Source organism: Pelodiscus sinensis, chromosome 24 (genome assembly GCF_049634645.1).
Source record: "Pelodiscus sinensis isolate JC-2024 chromosome 24, ASM4963464v1, whole genome shotgun sequence".
Taxonomy (NCBI): Eukaryota; Metazoa; Chordata; order Testudines; family Trionychidae; genus Pelodiscus; species Pelodiscus sinensis.
Genome location: NC_134734.1, coordinates 10,074,103 through 10,094,040, shown reverse-complemented (window position 1 = coordinate 10,094,040; position 19,938 = coordinate 10,074,103). Strand labels below are relative to the sequence as shown.

General features: G+C 47.6%; 1 protein-coding gene across 1 annotated transcript in view; it reads right to left on the bottom strand.

Annotated features, from left to right (window-relative positions):
* The window catches only part of LOC102454093 (uncharacterized), a 32,211-nt gene that overhangs the window by 7,662 nt on the left and 4,611 nt on the right, over nt 1–19,938 (bottom strand). Inside the window, exons 2-8 of the mRNA XM_075908294.1 lie at nt 19,740–19,775; nt 17,923–18,051; nt 17,721–17,805; nt 17,272–17,340; nt 16,934–16,969; nt 4,031–4,155; nt 3,522–3,770 (exon numbers count right to left, since the gene is read on the bottom strand). Coding sequence (XP_075764409.1) covers nt 3,522–3,770; nt 4,031–4,155; nt 16,934–16,969; nt 17,272–17,340; nt 17,721–17,805; nt 17,923–18,051; nt 19,740–19,775 — 729 coding nt within the window. The remainder of the gene's footprint in view (nt 1–3,521; nt 3,771–4,030; nt 4,156–16,933; nt 16,970–17,271; nt 17,341–17,720; nt 17,806–17,922; nt 18,052–19,739; nt 19,776–19,938) is intronic.

Here is a 19,938-nt window from a genome sequence, read left to right as displayed (position 1 = left end):
ATTTTTCTATCTTCTTTGTAACCATTTTTAAGATCTATACTTTGCTAGTAGTTAAGAAATAGAACAATAGCCATTGCAACCATATGATTTATAAGCTTCCTCAAATAAACCTGTAACTGTTTAAGCTTTAACCTGACTCCTTCAGTTGCTGTAATAGAACCAAGCACAATTTAAAAGAACTTCAGCCAGTCATAAAGGGACAGATATAGGGAGAGCTTGGGCGTTTGGATTTGTGTCACACCCAGGTGGCAAAATCCGTTGGGGCGCTTCTCAGCCTCCCCCAGGCTGCCCACTGCGAAGGAATGATGAATTCTAGCAGCTGAAATCTGAAGTGTAATAAGCTCTTCCTGTACACTTATTGGGGCGCCCATCAACCTCTTCCAGGTTGCCCACTGCAAGGGACCCCGGTCTCAGCAGCTGAAGTCTTGGGTGTATAGTACACACACACACACCACTCACTGCCCTGACCGTCGGCTGACAATGTGGCCCCCAACTGAGACACCTCACTCATCTGGTGCCCCAGCCTCATGGGGTGAGGGGAAAGAAAGGGGGATTGAGGGTCAGGGCTTCCCATAGAGGGAGGGTGTCAGAGCAAGCTGTGGGTGTGGGGTCTTGGCAGGGGGACACGAGTGAGGGGATTGAGGTGGGGTGAGGTCTGGACATGAGGGGGGACCTTACCTGGCTTTGTGCCCCCTTGCTGCAACGGCCGTGGCCAAACTGTCCTGGGCTGCCCCAAAGGGAGGCCCCGCTGCTGCTACCAGGGCCCACATGGTCCGGGGCCAGTCCTGACCCGCATGGCCGCAGCAGAAGTGCCTCCAGTCCTGGCTGAAGTGCCACTGAGAAGCCTCAGCCAGGGCTGGCCTGAGCCATTCGTGCGCCCCAGGAGCGTGGCACCACCCCCGGGAGTGCAGCGCATGTGCGGCTCCGTCCCTGCCCGATCTGGCAGCCCTGCGCAGCACCCCCTACAATGGGGCGCCCTGGGTGGGAGCCCAGTCAGCCCGTAGCTTGGGCCGGCTCTGGCCTCAGCCCCAGCGTTGCCTCCTTCCACCACAACCTAACATACTGCAGGGATGAGGGAGCACTCTCCAGCAGCTGTGCGCGGGAAGAGTGGCGGGGCTGAGCTCCCTCCCACGTACCATTGAAAATAGCATACTGTAGGTTGCTGATCCCAGCCATAAACCACTCCTTTCCAATCCAGCAAAACCAAAGGAGCAACTAAATGTATTGTGAGATCTGAAACTGTAGAAAGCCACCGCCCAAGATATGTTTGAGCGGGCGCTAAACTCTACGGATGCATGGCTTTCCCTGCAACCAATGGTTAAAGGAGGGGCAGGGAATCTTTTTTGGGTAGGTGGCCACTGACCTACAGAAAAATCAGCTGGGGGGGAGGGCGCACACAAGTGAGAAGCAAAAAAACCAACAAAACCCTTCATTGAGGTGGCCCCCAACTGAGACACTCCCCACATTCCCCTTGCCCACCAGAGCCTTCGGAGGGCCCAACCAATAGATTTTGGGTGCTCCAGCCCTTCAATTAGCTGGGGGGCTAGAACACCAGCTCAGGCTCCCCAATGCCGGGGGGGGGGCCTCTCAGCCTTGGGGGACCAGATCCAGGCAAGCCAGGGGCCATATCCGGCCCCCGGGCCTAAAGTTCCCCACCCCAGGTTAAAGGCATGGAATAAGGGGTCTCTTGTGTTGCCATTGGGTACACATGACAGACAGAAAGCAAGGGAGGCAGGTGGGGTGTCCGGAGAGGCATTTATGAGAGAGCTCGCTGGGGCACAAGACCGGGCAGAAAAGCAGGCCTGGGGATTGCTGAGACGGGAAACCAGTTGGAGCTGTTGGTCTCAGCCATGGGTAGGGAGATGGGCCAGCGTTGACTGTTCATGGTAAAATAAACAGGATTATGCCAAAGAAAATATGTGAATCAGACCATGCATTTCTTCTCCGCAGAATGCCCCTGGTCGCCATTTAGGTCTGGGGAGAGAACCCATGGCTTTGTCTACACTGGCATGATTTTCCGAAAATGCTTTTAACGGAAAACTTTTCCGTTAAAAGCATTTTCGGAAAAGCGTGTCTAGATTGGCAGGATGCTTTTCCGCAAAAGCACTTTTGTGGAAAAGCTTCCATGGCCAATCTAGACATGGTTTTCTGCAAAAAAGCCCCGATCGCCATTTTCGCGATCGGGGCTTTTTTGCGGAAAACACTACTGTGCTGTCTACACTGGCCCTTTTGCGCAAAAGTCTTTCAGAAAAAGACTTTTGCCTGAACGGGAGCAGCATAGTATTTCCGGAAAAGCACTAACGATCTTACATGAGATCATCAGTGCTTTTCCGGAAATTCAAGCGGCCAGTGTAGACGGCTGGCAAGTTTTTCCGCAAAAGCAGATGATTTTGCGGAAGAACTTGCCAGTCTAGACACAGCCCATGAGTCATGGCTCACACCTCCCCGTTTTAACCCACCAACCCTCACACCTCTCCTAGAGCAGAGGAGAGAACCCAGGTGTCCTGGCTCCCAGCCCCCTACTTTAACCACTAGACCCCACTTGCATCCCAGAGCACCCAGGCCAGCAATTCCTCCATAGGCTGATGTGAGGTGGATGTCACAGCCAAGCTCATGTTAGTTTAACTCTTTTTTAATAAGTTTCTGCTTTAAAATACTTTGTGTCCCATGTGCCCCTCCTCCCCCCATGCTGTGTGTGCGCGCGTGTGTCCCCTTTGTGGGTGGCTGTCCATCGCCATTGCTGGGAGAAGTTCATTGGTTTGCTGCAAGACCCCCGCCCACCGTGAGGCAGTGGTGGTGCTGGCATGGTGTTATTGGCTGCCTCTGCTGTTAGGTGGTGGGTGAGACAGGCAGTCTGCCTCCTGGCGGACGCAAAAGATAATGCACTCTCCCAGCCAGGCTGTGGGTGTTTCTTTGCACACTCTAGTGGCTGCAATGGGTACTGCATGCTTAGCCAGGCAAAACTTAAAAAACAAAGAATAGTCCTGCAGCACCCTAAAGACTAACAAAAAAGCTGTAGATGGTATCATGAGCTTTCCTAGGTACAACCCACTTCTTCTTTCCATGTGCCCCCTGGTGGTCACAATGGTACTGCAGCTTGAGCCAGGAGTTTCCCTGTACCCCTGCTGGCTGCAATAGGTACTGCACCCTCAGCCAGGTGAAGGGTGTTTCCTTGCACCCAGTGGTGACTGCAACTATGCCCCCCAGCTTGGTTCCAACAGTCCCAAGGTGATGTGCTCAGCATTTGGGACAAGAAGTGCAGGAGAAGCCGTCTTTAAAAATCGTGAGGAGGGGGATGGAATCGGCCTGAGGCACCAGGGTTTCCCGGCCCAACTCTCCTGGTCCCACAGCACGCTCTAGAGATGGGGCCAAGCACCAAGACCGTGGGATACAGGAACAGTCCTGTGCAGTTCTCCCATAGCTGGGGAGCGAACGTAGGAGTCCTGACTCCCAGCCCCTTCCTGCTCTGGCCACTCAACACCACTGCCCTCCAGGAGTCCTGCTCTGCTGGCCCAGGCTCAGTGCACCTGGAAGAGCCCGAAGAAGGTGAGGTAGCGCTCGGCCTTCAGCCTCACATTGGGGATGGTGCGGATGCTCAGGATGGAGGGTGGCTGGAGCAGCAGCAGTCCAGAGACCTGGCAGACCCGCAGCTCAGGGTCATGTGGGCCAGCACTGGTTGGGGGGAATTGCTCCAGGCAGCGCAGTGCCAGCACCCCGTCCACCACCACGTCCAGCTTCATGTACACGGTCCGGCCCTCGTTGAAATGCACCTGCCAGGAGCAGAGGAGGTGAATAGAACCCAGGTGTCTGGGTCTCATTCCCCACCCCCCGCTCCAACTACTAGTCCTCAGTCCCTTCCCAGCACTGGGGACTTCTGGCTCTCAGCCCCCTCGCTTCAACCCCCATTCCCCATGCCCTTCCTAGACCTGGGGAAGAACACAGGAATCCTGGCTTCCAGCCCTGCTAGCCTGGCTCTGTTCCCCTATCTCCCACCCTACTCAGGAAACCCAGGCATCTGGCTACCCCTCACCTGGCAGTATAGGTAGTACAGGCCTCTCCGGACTACGGCAAATTCTCCTTTGGCTGGATTGTAAGTCAAGGGGCTTGTCACATTGAGCTGCGTCTCTGCCCAGCCCTGGATCGTCCCATCAGACCCTGGCATGGGGCGGGGAGGGAGACACAGGAGAGGAGAGCTCAGCAGGATGTGGGAGGCTGGTATATTACATGCTACCACCCCACTTCTTCAAAGCCAAGAACTGTCCTGGCCCACTCCCGCTCTGTCAATGCCTCCCACCCCAATGCCTCCTCTGTCCTCCACCTTGATGTATTCCCCTTGATGCACAGGGTTTCCCCTGTTGACTGCCCCCAGAACTGCAGGGAGCCAGGGCCAGAGGGTATATAGTATATTGGAGGGACAGACCAGGTCATGCTGGTGCAGGAGGGGCACTGTATATGCAAGAAAGCACAGCACCAAATGAAGGAAAAAATCTGAAATGAACCAAACAGTACCACAGAACCTCTTGAATCAGGGGGTTCCAAACTTTTTGACATGGGGACCAGTAAATCCATTCACAAGCTTTCGGAGGACCGGTAACATTCATTTGCATATTTGCATATTCATTAAGCAAATTACAAATATGCAAATATGGTGGTTTTGGTACTCCCAAAGCCCCCAGAGCCAGTTTTAGCAAAGCTTTTGCTATGGCCACCCACAATATTCTTACCAGCAAGTCAAGGGAATATGGATTGGAAAAATGGACTGTAATCCAATAAAACCCTGCACCCCAACATCATGTATTGAAAAGGGGCTCATTTATTTTCAGAAAGCTGACACCATCTTTGCAATTTTTTATCCATATTCTGATTCCAGATGGTGAATGCACCAGGTTCTCTCCATTCGGACACATTGCAGTGCTTTTAAACCTCAGTCAGCAGTGGGGATATTTAAAAGGCACTGCTTTTACATTTGTATTCAGGATCTGTGTGCACCCTGAACTGTCCTGCTCACTGCTGGCCAATTCTTCCCCCCTCCCCCAGCCCTGCTGTCCCCACCAGCCGATTCTCTCCCGATCTCTCCTGGCCCTTCTGCCAGGCGGTTCTCCCCCCCCACACGATCTCCCCTGGCCAGCCCTGCTTCTGCCAGCCAGTCGTACCGTCCCCCCCGCAATCTCCCCTGGCCAGCCCCACTGCCCCCCCGGCCAGCCCTGCCCCATGATCTCCCCCAGCCAGCTTCACTGCCCCCACCAGCTGGTTCCCACCCCCGCGATCTCCCCTGGCCAGCCCTGCTTCCGCAGGCCGGTTCCCCTCCCTATCTCCCTCGGGCACCTCCACTGCCCCGACCCTGCTTCCCTGTGGCCCATATCCAACCCCTCCTTCCCCCTCCACAGCCAGCAATAAGAGCTCACCTGGTAACCCTCACTATGCCTCTGCTGGGAGCCTGAAACATACGGCTGCATCCGCCCAGCCCGGCTGAGGGCTTGGGGAACCCGGCGCTCACGGGCAGTCCGGGAGCCCGGAACACCCTGGCAGCCACGCTGAGGCCCAGTATTTTTTTCCTGCGGCCCGGTACCAGGCCATGGCCCATAGTTTGGGAAACACTGTCTTGAATTATAAGACTATAGCAGTCAGGATATATTACCAACCACCAGCCTAGATTGTGATAGTGACTGTGAAATGCTAAGGAAGATTAGCAAAGCTATTAAAATAAAAAACTCAGTCGGGGATTTCAACTATCCCCACATTGACTGTGTGTGTGTCATTTCAAGACAGGACACAGAGAGAAACATAAGAACCGTCATACTGGGTCAGACCAAATGTCCATCTAGGCCAATATCCTGTCTTTCAACAGTAGCCAATACCAGATGCCCCAGAGGGACTGAACAGAATAGGGATCAAATGATCCCTCTCCAGTCATCCATCTCCAGCCTCTGACAAACAGAGGCTAGGGACACCATTCCTACCTAGCTCTTTTTTGAACCCTGTTAAAGTACTGGTCTTCACAACATCCTCTGGCAAGGAGTTCCACAGGTTGACTGTGGGCCGAGTGAAGAAAAACTTCCTTTTGTTTGTTTTAAACCTGGTTAAATTTCATTTGGTGATCCCTCGTTCTTATGTTTTGAGAACAAGTAAATAACTTTTCCTTATTCATTTTTTCCACACCAGTCATGATTTTATAGATCTCTATCATATCCCCCCTTAATTGTCTCTTTTCTAAGATGAAAAGTCCCAGTCTTTTTAATCTCTTCTGATATGGCACCTGTTCCAAATCCCTAATCATGTTTGTTGCCCTTTTCTGAACCTTTTCCACTGCCAATATGTCTTTTTGAGATGAGGCAACCACATCTGTGCACAGTATTCAAGATGTGGGCGTACCGTAGTTTTATATAGAGGCTCCCAGTCCCTCCCCCTCCTGCTCTGACCCATCAGCTCTCACTCCCCTCCCACAGCTGGAGGAGAGAACCCAGGAGTCCTGGCTTCCAACCTGCTGCTTTATTTCTCTTATTCTCTATCCCTTTTAGATTATTTCCTAACATTCTGTTTGTTTTTTGACTGACTTGCACATTGAGTGGATGTTTTCAGAGAAATATCCACAATGACTTCAAGATCTCGCTCTTGAGTAGTTGTAGCTAAATTAGTCCCTATCATATTGTATGTATAAACTTAAAAAACATCGAATAGTTTAGTAGCACTTTAAAGACTAATAAAACATGTAGATGGTATCATGAGCTTTGGTGGGCACAGCCCACTTCTTCAGATGATGGGTCCACCCACCAAAGCTCATGCCCACCAAAGCTCATGATACCATCTACATATTTTTGATAGTCTTTAAAGTGCTACTAAACTATTCGATGTTTTTTAAGCTTTTCCTGTTACAGACTAACTCAGCTACCTGTCTGAAACTATTGTATGCATAGTTGGGATTATTTTTCCAATGTGCATTACTTTACATTTATCAACATTAAATTTCATTTGCCATTTTGTTGCCCAATCGATTAGTTTGGTGAGACCTTTTTGAAGCTCTTCACAGTCTGCTTTGGTTTTAACTATCTTGAGCAGTTTGGTATCAGCTGCAAATTTTGCTACTTCACTGTTTACCCCTTTCTCCAGATCATTTCTGTTTTTTAATTTCTGTTTAACTAACCTCCTTAGTTTGGTGTAGTTCCCCTTTCTGAAATTAAATGTCACAGTATTAGGCTGCCAAGGTGTCTCATGGATGTTAAATTTTATTACATTATGGTCACTATTTCCAAGTGGTCCAGTTGTATTTACTTTTTGACCAAATCCTATGCTCTACTTAAGACTAAATCAAGAATTGCCTCTCCCCTTGTGGGTTCCAAGAAGCAGTCATTGAAGGTATCAAGACATTTTATCTCTGCATCCCATTTTGAGGTGATATGTACCCAGTCAATATGGGGATAGTTGAAATCCCCCACTATTATTGATTTTTTTATTTTGATAGACTTTAATCTCCCTTAGCATTTCATAATCACTTTCATTGTCTTGGTCAGGTGGTCAATAATATATCTCTACAGCTATATTCTTATTATTAGAGCATGGAATTACTATCCATAGAGATTCTATGGAAGATTCTATAGAGAGAATGTTTCTTGACACCTTAAATGACTGCTTCTCAGAGCAGCTAGTTCTGGAACCCACAAGAGGAGAGACAAGTCTTGATTTAGTCCTAAGTGGAGTGAAGGATCTGGTCTAAGAGATTAATATAGCTAGACCACTTGGAAAACATCCACTTCATGGGGAGCGGCAGTCAAAAAAGCAAACAATGTTGGGAATCATTAAGACAGGGATAGAGAATAAGACAGAGAATAGCTTATTGCCGCTGTATAAATCCATGGTACAGCCACATCCTTGAATACTGCATGCACATGTGGTCACCTCATTAAAGATACGTAGTAAGATGAGGGCCTGAAACAAAAGCCCATTTAGCACAGGCCTGGTTTGAAGCCTGAGGCTTAGCTGACAATGGACAACACTTGGCTAATATAAAGCAAAGCTAAACTGTGAGCAAGCAGCAGGCCCCGGCTCACAGAACTTGGCACGCTTGGCAGAACTAGGTACCAGCTGTAAAACAGTAATTGGTACTGGTTATAAGTTGAAAGCACATTTCAAAAGGATGGTACAACCAGCTCATTAAAAAGATCTTGGTACCCAGATGCCGCACAGATGGCAACCCAGGTTCAGGAAAGTGTCTAAAATGACAGCATGATGGATAGAGATGATCTAATCAAACCACAAAATACAGGGTGGTGGGTGGTATCTAAATAGTGTCAGAGGGTGGTAACCTGACAACATCAGAGGGTGGCAACCTGACACATCAGGAGTGATGTGTAACTTGTTTGTACCTGTATATAAAGTGGTGTATTGGGGCGACAGTCTTTGTCCAGCTGAGGGGGCAATGGGACATCCTACTGATTGAGCTGAGTCCAATGTTACGGGGTATATATGTGTAGCTGTTCAATTGAGTCTACTGATAACTATCACTGTACTTCGCTTAACAATAAACCCAGCCAGGCGCCTTCGATCCTGATCTGATTTGTGGTCTTTGAGGGCTCTCTCAGTGTCTGCTCTGTTGACTAATTGAGCAAGTCAACACAGCACACATGATTGAGCACCCATGCATGCAGCCTTCTGATTATTATCATCAATGGAGCTGGAGACCTCTCAGGACCCCATGACAATAAATCCTAACCTACTTCATTGGTGATCCTACTAGAAGATACCTTGGCATTGGAAAAAAGTTTGGAAAAGGGCAACAAAAATGAAAAGGGGTTTGGAACAGTTGCCAGATGATGAGAGATTAATAAGACCGGGACTTTTCAGCTTGGAAAAGAGACAGCTAAGGGGGATAGGATAGAAGTCTATAAAATCATGCCTGGTGGGGAGAATGTGAATAGAAAAAGCTATTTACTCTTTCCCATAACACAAGTAGGGGTCACTAAAAGAAATTAACAGGCAGCAGGTTTAAAACAAACAAAAGGGAGCATTTCTTCACATAATGCAAAATTAACCTGTGGAACTCCTTGCTGGATGATGTTCTGAAGATCAGGACTATAACAGGGTTCAATAAAGAGCTAGATAAATTCAGGGAGGCTAGGTCTATCAATGTCTAATAGCCAGGATGGGTAGGAATGGTGTCCCTAGCCTCTGTTTGTCAGAGGCTTGAAATGGATCACAGGAGAGGGATTTCCTGCTCTGTTCATTTCCTCTGGGGCATCTGGCATTGGCCACCATCGGAAGACAGGATACTGGGTTAGATGGTCCTTTGGACTGACTCAGTCCGGCTGTTCTTATGTTCTAAATAGAGACCGTAATTTTATTACATTTAACATCCCTGTGGTGGGAAAACACCATAGTGGCCCAGCACTGTGGCATTTCATTTCAGAAAGAGGAACTACACAAAAATGAGGTTAGTTTCGCAGAAATTAAAAGGCACAGTGAAATCCTTGCAAGCTTCCTATAAACTCTTGAAAGACACCATAATAGAGGTTCAACTTAAATGTGTGCCTGACATTGAAAAACATAGTAAGAGAACCAAAAAAAAGTGCCACCATTGCTTAACATCCAAACTAGTGAGAGATAAAAAGGTATATAACAAGTGGAAATTACATCCTAGTGAGGAAAATAGAAAGGAGCATAAACTCTGTCAAATAAAGTGCAAAAATAGCATTAGGAAGGTCAGAAAGTAATTTGAAGATCAGTTGGCCAAAGATTCAAAAAGAAATTTTAAGGACATCAGAAGCAGGAAGCCTGCTAAACAACCAGTGGGGCCAATAGACAATCAAGATACTAAAGGAACACTCATAAGGTCTTTGCAGAGAAACAAACTGAATTCCTTGCATTGGTCTTCACAGTTGAAGTCATGATGAAAACTCCCAAACCTGAGTCATTCTTTTCAGGTAACAACTCTGAGGAATGGTTCCAGACTGAGGTGTTGTTAGAGGATGGTTTGGAACAAACTGATAAACTACAGTAACAAGTTACCAGGATCACATGGCATTCACCCAAGTATTCTGAAGGAACTCAAATGTGAAATTGCGGAACTAACAGGGAGTTTAGAGAGGGAGTTCTCCAGGTAAAGGAGAAGTAGATACAGAACTCTTGAGGGAAGTGTGTGTTGTGTTTGGGGCTTTCTTGCTGTGTGCTGAGCTTGTGTTTGTGAGTGAGGGTTGGTGTGTGTTCTTTTTTTGTTTTTGTTTGTTTGTTTGTTTTTTCCCGTGTTTGTGAGTGAAGCTTTTTTTTTCTTTTCCTCCACTTCCCCTTGATGGAGTTTGTGCTGTGATTGGCTGTGATTGGTACGTGCTGTGATTGGCTGTGATTGGCAGGTGGAAACTGTTGGTTTCTAATTAAAGTTTGAATTCTAGAAGTCTCTGCTGATTGGCTGAGCCTTGGTAGGGGGCGGGACTTTCAGGCACTCCAGGGCTTTATAAGGCAGTGGACAAGTGACCAAGGAGCTTGTGAACAGGACAGCAGCGATGGATGGTGATGGGTTTGCTGCTGTTACCTGCACAGCGTGCGCCATGTTTGTCTTTCTCCCAGAAGAAAGAACAGATTTCATCTGCATGAAGTGCAAGCTGGTCGACATTTTGGAAGAAAAAATTAGAGGACTGGAGGCCCAATGTCGGCCCTAAGCTCGATCAGAGAGGATGAAGACTTCCTCGATAGAAGGCAGCGTTTAATCCTTCAAGCACGGCAGGCAGAGGAGCCAGAGAGGGCAGTACGTGACCAAGAAGAGAACTGGCAGCATGTAACTTCTAGAAGGGGAAAAAGGCCAACATGGGAATCCCCCAATGCTATAGAGATAAGTAATCGCTTTCAAGCTCTCTCCACAGGCTCTGCAGTGCTGAAAGCTTTGGAAGGGACCTCACAAGGAAGAAACCAGAAGGAAACACCATCTACCGGAAGGCATGGGATGCGTAGTCCTAGGGATGGGGGTTCCACGGCCACCACTCCCAAAAGAAAACAACGGGTGGTGGTGGTCGGGGACTCCCTCCTAAGAGGGACTGAGCCATCCCTCTGCCGTCCGGACCTGGAATCTCGAGAGGTGTGCTGCTTACCGGGAGCTCGCATTCAGGATGTCACTGAGAGGTTTAGCGAGCAGATCAAACCTTCAGATAGCTACCCCTTCCTGCTTCTCCATGGGGGAACTAATGATTCAGCCAAGAATGACCTTGAGCGGGTTACTGCGGATTATGTAGCGCTGGGAAGAAGGATCCAAGAATTCGGAGCACAAGTGGTGTTCTCGTCCATCCTCCCTGTTGAAGGGAAAGAACTGGGCAGGGATCGTCGAATTGAGGACTTAAATGCATGGTTGCGCAGGTGGTGTCACAGAGAGGGCTTTGGTTTCTTCGACCATGGGACTCTGTTCCAGGCACAAGGATTGTTAGGAAGAGATGGGATCCACCTAACGAAGAGAGGAAGGAGCATCTTAGCGGGCAGACTTGCAAACCTAGTGAGGAGGGCTTTAAACTAGGTTCGTCGGGGGACGGTGACCAAAACCCTGAGGGGAGTGGGAAAGTCGAATACCGGGAAGAAATGCAGAGAGGAAGGAGCAAGAAAGGAGGACCCCTGTTTCGAATGGAGAAGATAGGGCAATCAACTGGTTACCTGAAGTGTTTGTACACTAATGCGAGAAGCCTGGGCAACAAACAGGAAGAACTGGAGGCCCTGGCCCAGACCAAGAAATATGATTTAATTGGGATAACAGAGACCTGGTGGGATGACTCGCATGACTTGAGCGCTGTCATGGAAGGGTATAGACTGTTCAGGAAGAACAGGCAGGGGAGAAAAGGAGGAGGAGATGCACTATATGTAAGAGAGAACTATGATTGCTCTGAACTCCCGTATAAAGAGGGAGAAAAACCTGTTGAGAGTCTATGGGTTAAGTTTTTAAAGGAGCAAACAACAGCAGTGATGTTGTGGTTGGTGTCTGCTACAGGCCACCGAATCAGGTGGATGAGGTAGATGAGGCTTTCTTCGGACAACTGAGCGAAGCTTCCAGATCGCAGGCCCTGGTTCTTGTGGGGGACTTTAATCACCCTGACATCTGTTTGGAAACCAATACGGCAGTACACAGGCTATCCAGGAAGTTTTTGGAGAATGCTGGGGATAACTTCTTGACACAAGTGCTGAAGGATCCGACCAGGGGCCGTGCGCAGCTTGACCTTCTGCTCACAGACAGGGAGGAACTAATAGGGGAAGTGGAGGTGGGTGACAACCTGGGAAGCAGTTATCATGAGATGGCAGATTTCAGGATCCTGACCAAAGGAAGAAAAGAGAGTAGTAAAATACACACCTTGGACTTCAAAAAAGTAATTTTGACTCCCTCAGAGAACTGATGGGCAGAATCCCCTGGGATGCTAACATGAAGGGGAAAGGAGTCCAGGACAGCTGGCAGTATTTTAAAGAAGCCTTACTGAAGGCACAGAAAGAAACCATCCCGACGCATAGCAAGAGAGGCAAACATCGTAGGAGACTGGATTGGCTTACAGGGGAAATCCTTGGTGAACTTAAGCACAAAAAGGAAGCTTACAAAAAGTGGAAACTTGGACAAATGACCAGGAAGGAGTTTAAATGTATAGCTCGAGAATGCTGGGGGGTTATCAGGAAGGCGAAAGTGCAAATGGAATTGCGACTGGCTAAGGATGTGAAGGATAACAAGAAAGGTTTCTATAGGCATGTTAACAAGAAGAAGGTGATCAGAGAGGGTGTGCGGGCCCCTAATGGATGAAGGAGGTAACCAAGTGACAGATGATGTGGGGAAAGCTGAAGTACTCAATGCTTTCTTTGCCTCTGTCTTCACGGACAAGGTCGGCTCCTGGACTTCTGCGCTAAGTGACGCAAGATGGGATGAAGATGTACAGCCCGTGGTGGGTATAGAACAGGTTAGGAACTATTTAGAAAAGCTAAATGTACACAAATCCATGGGTCCGGACTTAATGCATCCGAGGGTACTGAGGGAGTTGGCAAATGTCATTGAGGAACCTTTGGCTATTATCTTTGAAAAGTCGTGGAGATCAGGAGAAATCCCGGCTGATTGGAAAAAGACAAATGTAGTGCCCATCTTCAAAAAAGGAAAGAAGGACGATCCAGGGAACTATAGGCCGGTCAGTCTTACCTCGGTTCCTGGAAAAATCATGGAAGGGATCCTTAAGGAATCCATTTTGAAGCACTTGGATGAGAGGAAAGTGATTAGGAATAGTCAGCATGGATTCACAAAGGGCAAATCGTGCCTGACCAATCTGATTAGCTTCTATGATGAGGTAACTGGCTCGGTGGACATGGGAAAGTCAGTGGATGTTATATACCTTGACTTTAGCAAGGCTTTTGATACGGTCTCCCACAATATTCTTGCCAGCAAGTTAAGGGAATGTGGATTGGAAAATGGATGGTAAGATGGATAGAAAGATGGCTAGAAGGCCGGGCCCAGCGGGTAGTGATCAACGGCTCGATGTCAGGATGGTGGTCGGTTTCTAGTGGAGTGCCCCAAGGTTCGGTTCTAGGACCGGTTTTGTTCAATATCTTTATTAATGATCTGGATGAGGGGATGGATTGCACCCTCAGCAAGTTTGCGGCTGACACTAAGCTGGGGGGAGAGGTAGATACGCTTAAGGGCAGAAATAGGGTCCAGAGTGATTTAAGACAAATTGGAGGATTGGGCCACAAGAAATCTGATGAGGTTCAACAAGGACAAGTGTAGAGTCCTGCACTTGGGACAGAAGAATCCCAAGCATTGTTACAAGCTGGGGACCAACCAGTTAAGCAGTAGTTCTGCAGAAAAGGACCTGGGGGTTACAGTGGATGAGAAGCTGGATATGAGTCTACGGTGTGCCCTTGTAGCCAAGAAGGCTAATGGCATATTAGGTTGCATTAAGGGGAGCACTGCCAGCAGATCCAGAGATGTCATCATTCCCCTTTATTCGGCTTTGGTGAGGCCACATCTGGAGTATTGTGTCCAGTTCTGGGCCCCCCACTACAAAAAGGATGTGGACGCATTGGAGAGGGTCCAGCGGAGGGCAACCAAAATGATTAGGGGGCTGGAGCATATGACTTATGAGGAGAGGCTGAGGGACTTGGCTCTGTTTAGTCTGCAGAAGCAAAAAGTGAGGGGGGATTTGATAGCAGCTTTCAACTTCCTGAAGGGAGCTTCCTAAGAGGATGGAGAGAGACTGTTCTCAGTAGTGACAGATGGCAGAACAAGGAGCAATGGTCTCAAGTTGTGGTGGGAGAGGTCCAGGTTGGATATTAGGAAAAACTATTTCACTAGGAGGGTGGTGAAGCACTGGAATGGGTTACCTAGGGAAGTAGTGGAGTCTCCATCCCTAGAGGTGTTTAAGTCTCGGCTTGACAAAGCCCTGGCTGGATTGATTTAGTTGGAATTGGTCCTGCCTAGAGCAGGGGGCTGAACTTGATGACCTTCTGAGGTCTCTTCCAGTTCTATGATTCTAACTACTAACTGTGGTTTGTAACTTATCCTTTAAATCAGCTTGTGTATCAAATGAGTGGCAGATAGCTAATGTGACGCTAATCTTTAAAAAGAGCTCTAGAGGTGATCCTGGCAATTATAGGCTGGTAACTTTTTCTTAAGTACCAGGAAAATTGGTTGAAACTATAGTAAAGAACTGAATTGTCAGACACAAAGATTAATATAATTTGTTAGGGAAAAGTCAACATGGTTTCTGTAAAGGGAAATTATGCCATAATAATCAATTAGGGTATGTCTATACTTGCAGCCTATTACGAATAGGGCTGCAAATGTAGGCATTCGGAATTGCAAATCAAGCCCGGGATTTAAATATCCCGCGCTTGATTTGCATCTTCCTGGCTGGGTGCCATTTTTGAAATTTACAAGCCCGGAATACCTGCCCACATCTACACGTGGCAGTGAAATGGGCGTTCGAAATAAGGCCCTATTTCAAACTACCTGTTAAACCTCATTGCAGGAGGAATAACAGGTAGTTCAAAATAGGGCTTTATTTCGAACGCCCATTTCACTGCTGCGTGTAGACGCAGGCAGTTATTCTGGGCTTGTAAATTTCAAAAATGGCACCCAGCCTGGAAGATGCAAATCAAGTGCGGGATATTTAAATCCCGGGCTTGATTTGCAATTCTGAATGCCTACATTTGCATCCCTATTCTGAAATAGGCTGCAAGTGTAGACGTACCCTTAGAGCTCTTTGAGGGGGTCAATATGCATGTGGACAAAGGGGATCCAGTGGATATAGTGCACTTAGATTTCCAGAAAGCCTTTAACAAGATCCTTCATCAAAGGCTCTTAAGCAAAGTAAGATGTCATGGGATAAGAGGGAACGTTCTCTTATGGACTGATAACTGGTTAAAAGATAGGAAACAGGGTAGGAATAAGTGGTCAGTTTTCAGAATGAAGAGAGGTAACTAGTGGTATCTCACAGAGGTATCTTGCACTGAGATCAATCCTATTCAACATATAAATGCATGATTTGGAGAAAGCGGTAAACAATGAGGTGACAAAATTATCAGAGGAAACTACACTGTTCAAGATAGTTAAGTCCAAAGTAGACTGCAGATTAAAAGCTACAGAGGGATCTCACAAAACTGGGTGACTAGGCAACAAAATGGCAGATGAATTTTAATGTTGATAAATGCAAAGTAATGCATATTGAAAAACATAATCCCAGCTATACATACAAAATGATGGGGACTAAATTAGCTGTTACCACTCAATAGAGATTTTGGAGTCATTACAGATAGTTCTCTGAAAACATCCACTCAGTGTGCAGCGGCAGTCAAAAAAGCAAACAGAACATTAGGAATCATTAAAAAAAGGGATAGAGCATAAGACAGAGAATATTTCATTGCCTCCATATAAAGCCTTTGATGAAGGATCTTGTTAAAGGCTTTCTGGAAATCTAAGTGCACTATATCCACTGGATTCCCTTTGTCCACATGCATGTTGACCCCCTCAAAGAACTCTAAGGATACGTCTACACCTCATCTCAAAAAAGATATCTTGGCATTGGAAGAAGTTCAGAAAAAGGCAACAAAAATTGTTAGGGGTTTGCAATGGCTGCCATATGAGGAGAGATTAATAAGACTGGGACTTTTCAGTTTAGAAAAGAGGAGACTAAGAGGGGATATGATGGAGGTCCATAAAATCATGACTGGTGGGGAGAAAGTAAATAAGGAAACATTATTTACTTGTTCCCATAACACAAGAGCTAGGGCAATGAGGAGTCCTGTGGCACCTTAGAGACTAACAGATTTATTGGAGCATAAGCTTTCGTGGGCAAAGACCCACTTCATCAGATGCACAAAAGCTTATGCTCCAATAAATCTGTTAGTCTATGAGGTGCCACAGGACTCCTCCTCGCTTTTGCAGATTCAGACTAACACGGCTCCCCCTCTGATACAAGAGCTAGGGGGTCACTCAGTGAAATTAATAGGCAGCAGGTTTAAAACAAACACAAGGAAGTATTTCTTCACACAATGCACAACCTGTGGAACTCCTTGACAGAGACTGTTGTGAAAGCCAAGATGATAAAAGGATTCAAAAAAGAGCTAGATAAATTCAGGGAGGTTAGGTTCATCAATGGCTATTAGCCAGGATGGGCAGGGATGGTGCCCCTAGCCTCTTTGCCAGAAGCTGGGACTGGGTGACAAAGGAGGGGTCACTTGATGATCCCTGTTCTGTTAATTCCCTTTGAGGCACCTGGCACTGGCCACTACTGAAAGACAGAATCCCAGGCTAGATGGAACCTTGCTCTGACCAGCATGGCCAGGCTTATGCTTTTGTCCAGATACCCGGTGTCCCTCCCCCACTCTAACCACTAGCCCCAACCCCCCTTCCAGGAGCAGGCAAGAGAACCCAGGAGTCCTGACTCCCAACCCCCACTCCAGCCCCCTGACCCCAGGTGGGATTGTGGCTCTCGCCTGGAATTACCTGAATAGATCCCAGCTCGGTCCTCAGCAGCTCGCACTGAAACAGAGACCAACACACACCATCATATGCTGGGAAAAGGGGGCAGTTGGGTGACCAGATGCCTGGGTTCTCCCCCCAGTTCTGGGAGGGCAATTGGGACTGGTGGTTAGACCAGGAGACTAGGTGCCAGGTCTCCTGGGTTCTCTCCTTCAGTCCAAGAGTGGTGATTAGAGCAGGGGACTGAGAGCTATGATGTTTTCATGAGCTAAGTCCAAGTATATACATTTGAAAATATCTGCCTCCCTCACCCATCCAAACAGAAGGGTGAGTGCTCTGGGCCCATCCCAGGTCTGTCTCACCTTCATAGTGTGCAGCAGCAGCTTGGGACGCTACAAGTTTCTGGCGCCGTGACTTCTTCCCCTTGGGGACTGACAAAAAGAAGGGAGAATTGCACTCAATTTTGTGCCATACAGGTCTCGTGACACACATGGGCAACATTTGGTGGGCTGCCCCTAGAGGGCAGCATTACATGCAGACATATGGACAGGCAACCACAGAATCCACTCACCCCTTCTCTGACTCACCAACCCACACTCCCCTCCAAAAGCTGGGGAGAGAACTCAGGCGTCCTGGCTCCCAGCCCACTGTTGTACCCTACCAGGCCTCACTTCCCTCCCAGCAGTCCTGGCTCCAGCCTCCCTGTTCTAATTCACCGGAGCCTGGGAGAAAACCTAAGTGCCTGGGCTCCCAGCCCTGCTGCACTGGGGTGGGGATGTTGCTGTGGGACAAACACCTGGGGTTCATTCACCTGATCGCTTCTCCCGCAGTACTTCCTCTTGGGCCAGGTGTTGCAGGAACAATCCCTGGGAGCTGCGGCCAATAGGGGGCACCAGCTGGGTAGGGGACAGTGCAGTGAGGAAGCGATTAATGGAAGTCCAAGTGATACACACACAGAGCACACCACCACCACCCCGCAATGTCTGTATTGACACCCTTCCTTAATAATACACCTTCGGGGAGCTCCAGCCTTTCCGAGTAACACAGGGTGGGAGGTTACTTCTACTCTCTTCAGAGCTCTGATCCCTCAGGGGAGGACCCAGTCTCCCGCAACCCCTACTGGGGTCCCAGCTGCCCTGCCCCTAAAAAAGAAAAGGGGATGAATAAGAATGAAAGAAAGAATGAAGGAAAAGATGGATAAAGGAAGAAACAGACAAAAGCCCAGAGAAAACAAAGAAAGGAATAACATAAGAGCAGAGAAAAGCAAAGCCCAAGAGAGCGGAGGGGAGAAGTGTCAGAGTGATGGACAAATCAAATGAATGAGTGAGGGCTCATCTAGACTACGGGGAAAGGTTGAAAGAAGATATGCAAATTCCTCAAAAAATGAGGTTTAAGCGACTTTTCGACAAAGGGGGGGAGGTTCGCCAAAAAAGTCATGTCTTAACTACTTTCAAATTCCCATGGAATTTGCATATCTTCTTTCGACCATTCCATGTAGCCCTCAAAGACAGAAAAGAGAAATGCAAAAAAAAAAAAAAAAAAAAAAAAGCTGAGCAAACGGAAGATGAAATGGCAAAGCCACAGAAAGTATAGACAAAATAGGCCCTGCAACGAAGGGCAACAGAATGTATGAAAAGTGGAGAAAAATGACACAATTAAGAAGAAAGAGAGAGAAAGAATGAATAAGCTTATGATGGAGGAAAGCAAAATAAAAAGCAATGAAAAGAGAAAGAGTGAAAAAACACAATGAAAAGACAGATGGAAGAAAGACAAAAAACAAAACGAATGAAAAAACCCCCAAGAGAATGAAAAAAGAAAAGGAAAAGAGGGGCCGTGGAAAAAGGCTGAATGAGGAACTGAACAAACAGAAGAGCGAGGGAAATAAAAGCAGAAGGATGAATGAGGAGGGAGGAATGAGGCAAAGACAGAAAGAAGGAAGAACGAAAACCCAGCAAAAGGGGAAGGAATGACACAATGGCTAGAGGAAAATGCAACCAAGAAAGAGTGAAGGGTGAAATGAAGACTGGAGAGAGAAAATGAGAGAGCAAGGGGATTGCAAATGGCAAGGATGAAGGGAGGAAATACGAAAGAAAGTAGGAACAAGAAAATGAAAGAACAGGAGAAATATATTCAACATCCAAATGACATCAAAAGCTATCGGGCACTTACAGCCTACTCCGTTAGCCTCATTTAGCCTGGACACTTTAATTGACAGGGTTTTTTCCTCCTTCCCCTCTCCCCTCTTTTTCTGCTTTATAGTTCAACCTGTGTGCCTCTTGCTCCATATTTGTCATCTGAAGAAGTGGGTTGTGCTGACAAAAGCTCATGATATTATCTATGGGTATATCTATACTATGGGACAAGGTTGAATTAAGAGGTACAACTTCAGTTGCATTAATTGTGTAGCTGTAATCAAAGTATCTTAACTCGACTTCTGGCACTGTCCACACTGCAGGAAGTCAAATGGAGAACACTCTCCCTTCAACTTCCCTTACTGGCTCAACCAGAGTGCCCCTCTAAGTTCGAGCTAGCATGACTTTACTAGATCTGCTAACTTGAACCCTGGATGATTGACAGCGGCAGCTTCCATTGTTCTCTGTAGTGTAGATGTACCCTAGATATATATTTTGGTTAGTCTCTAAGGTGCTACAGGACCAATGCTTTTTTAAGATTTTTCAGACGAAATGAAGAGAGAGAAGAAAAAGTGAATGAAAAAGCAAAGGGAAAGAAAACAATCCAAAAAATGAGAAAACCACACCCATGGGGAAGGTAGCCAGTGTGTGGGGCAAGGGGGAGGGGCACAGACAGTATGGAAGGGGCCCAGACTTACCAGCTCCAGTGCACCTGGCATCTCCTCTGGCAGGTCCTTGCAAGAGAGACATAGATGGAATAAAGCTGGAATTGCCAGGAAGGGGCGCTCAACCCGGAAACCATGAATCCTGACCCACAACCCCCAGCTTTGGGCCCCCACCAGCCCTGCCTCTGCCCCTCACTTCCAATGCTCAGCCTGCTCACTCCCAGTAGCCCAG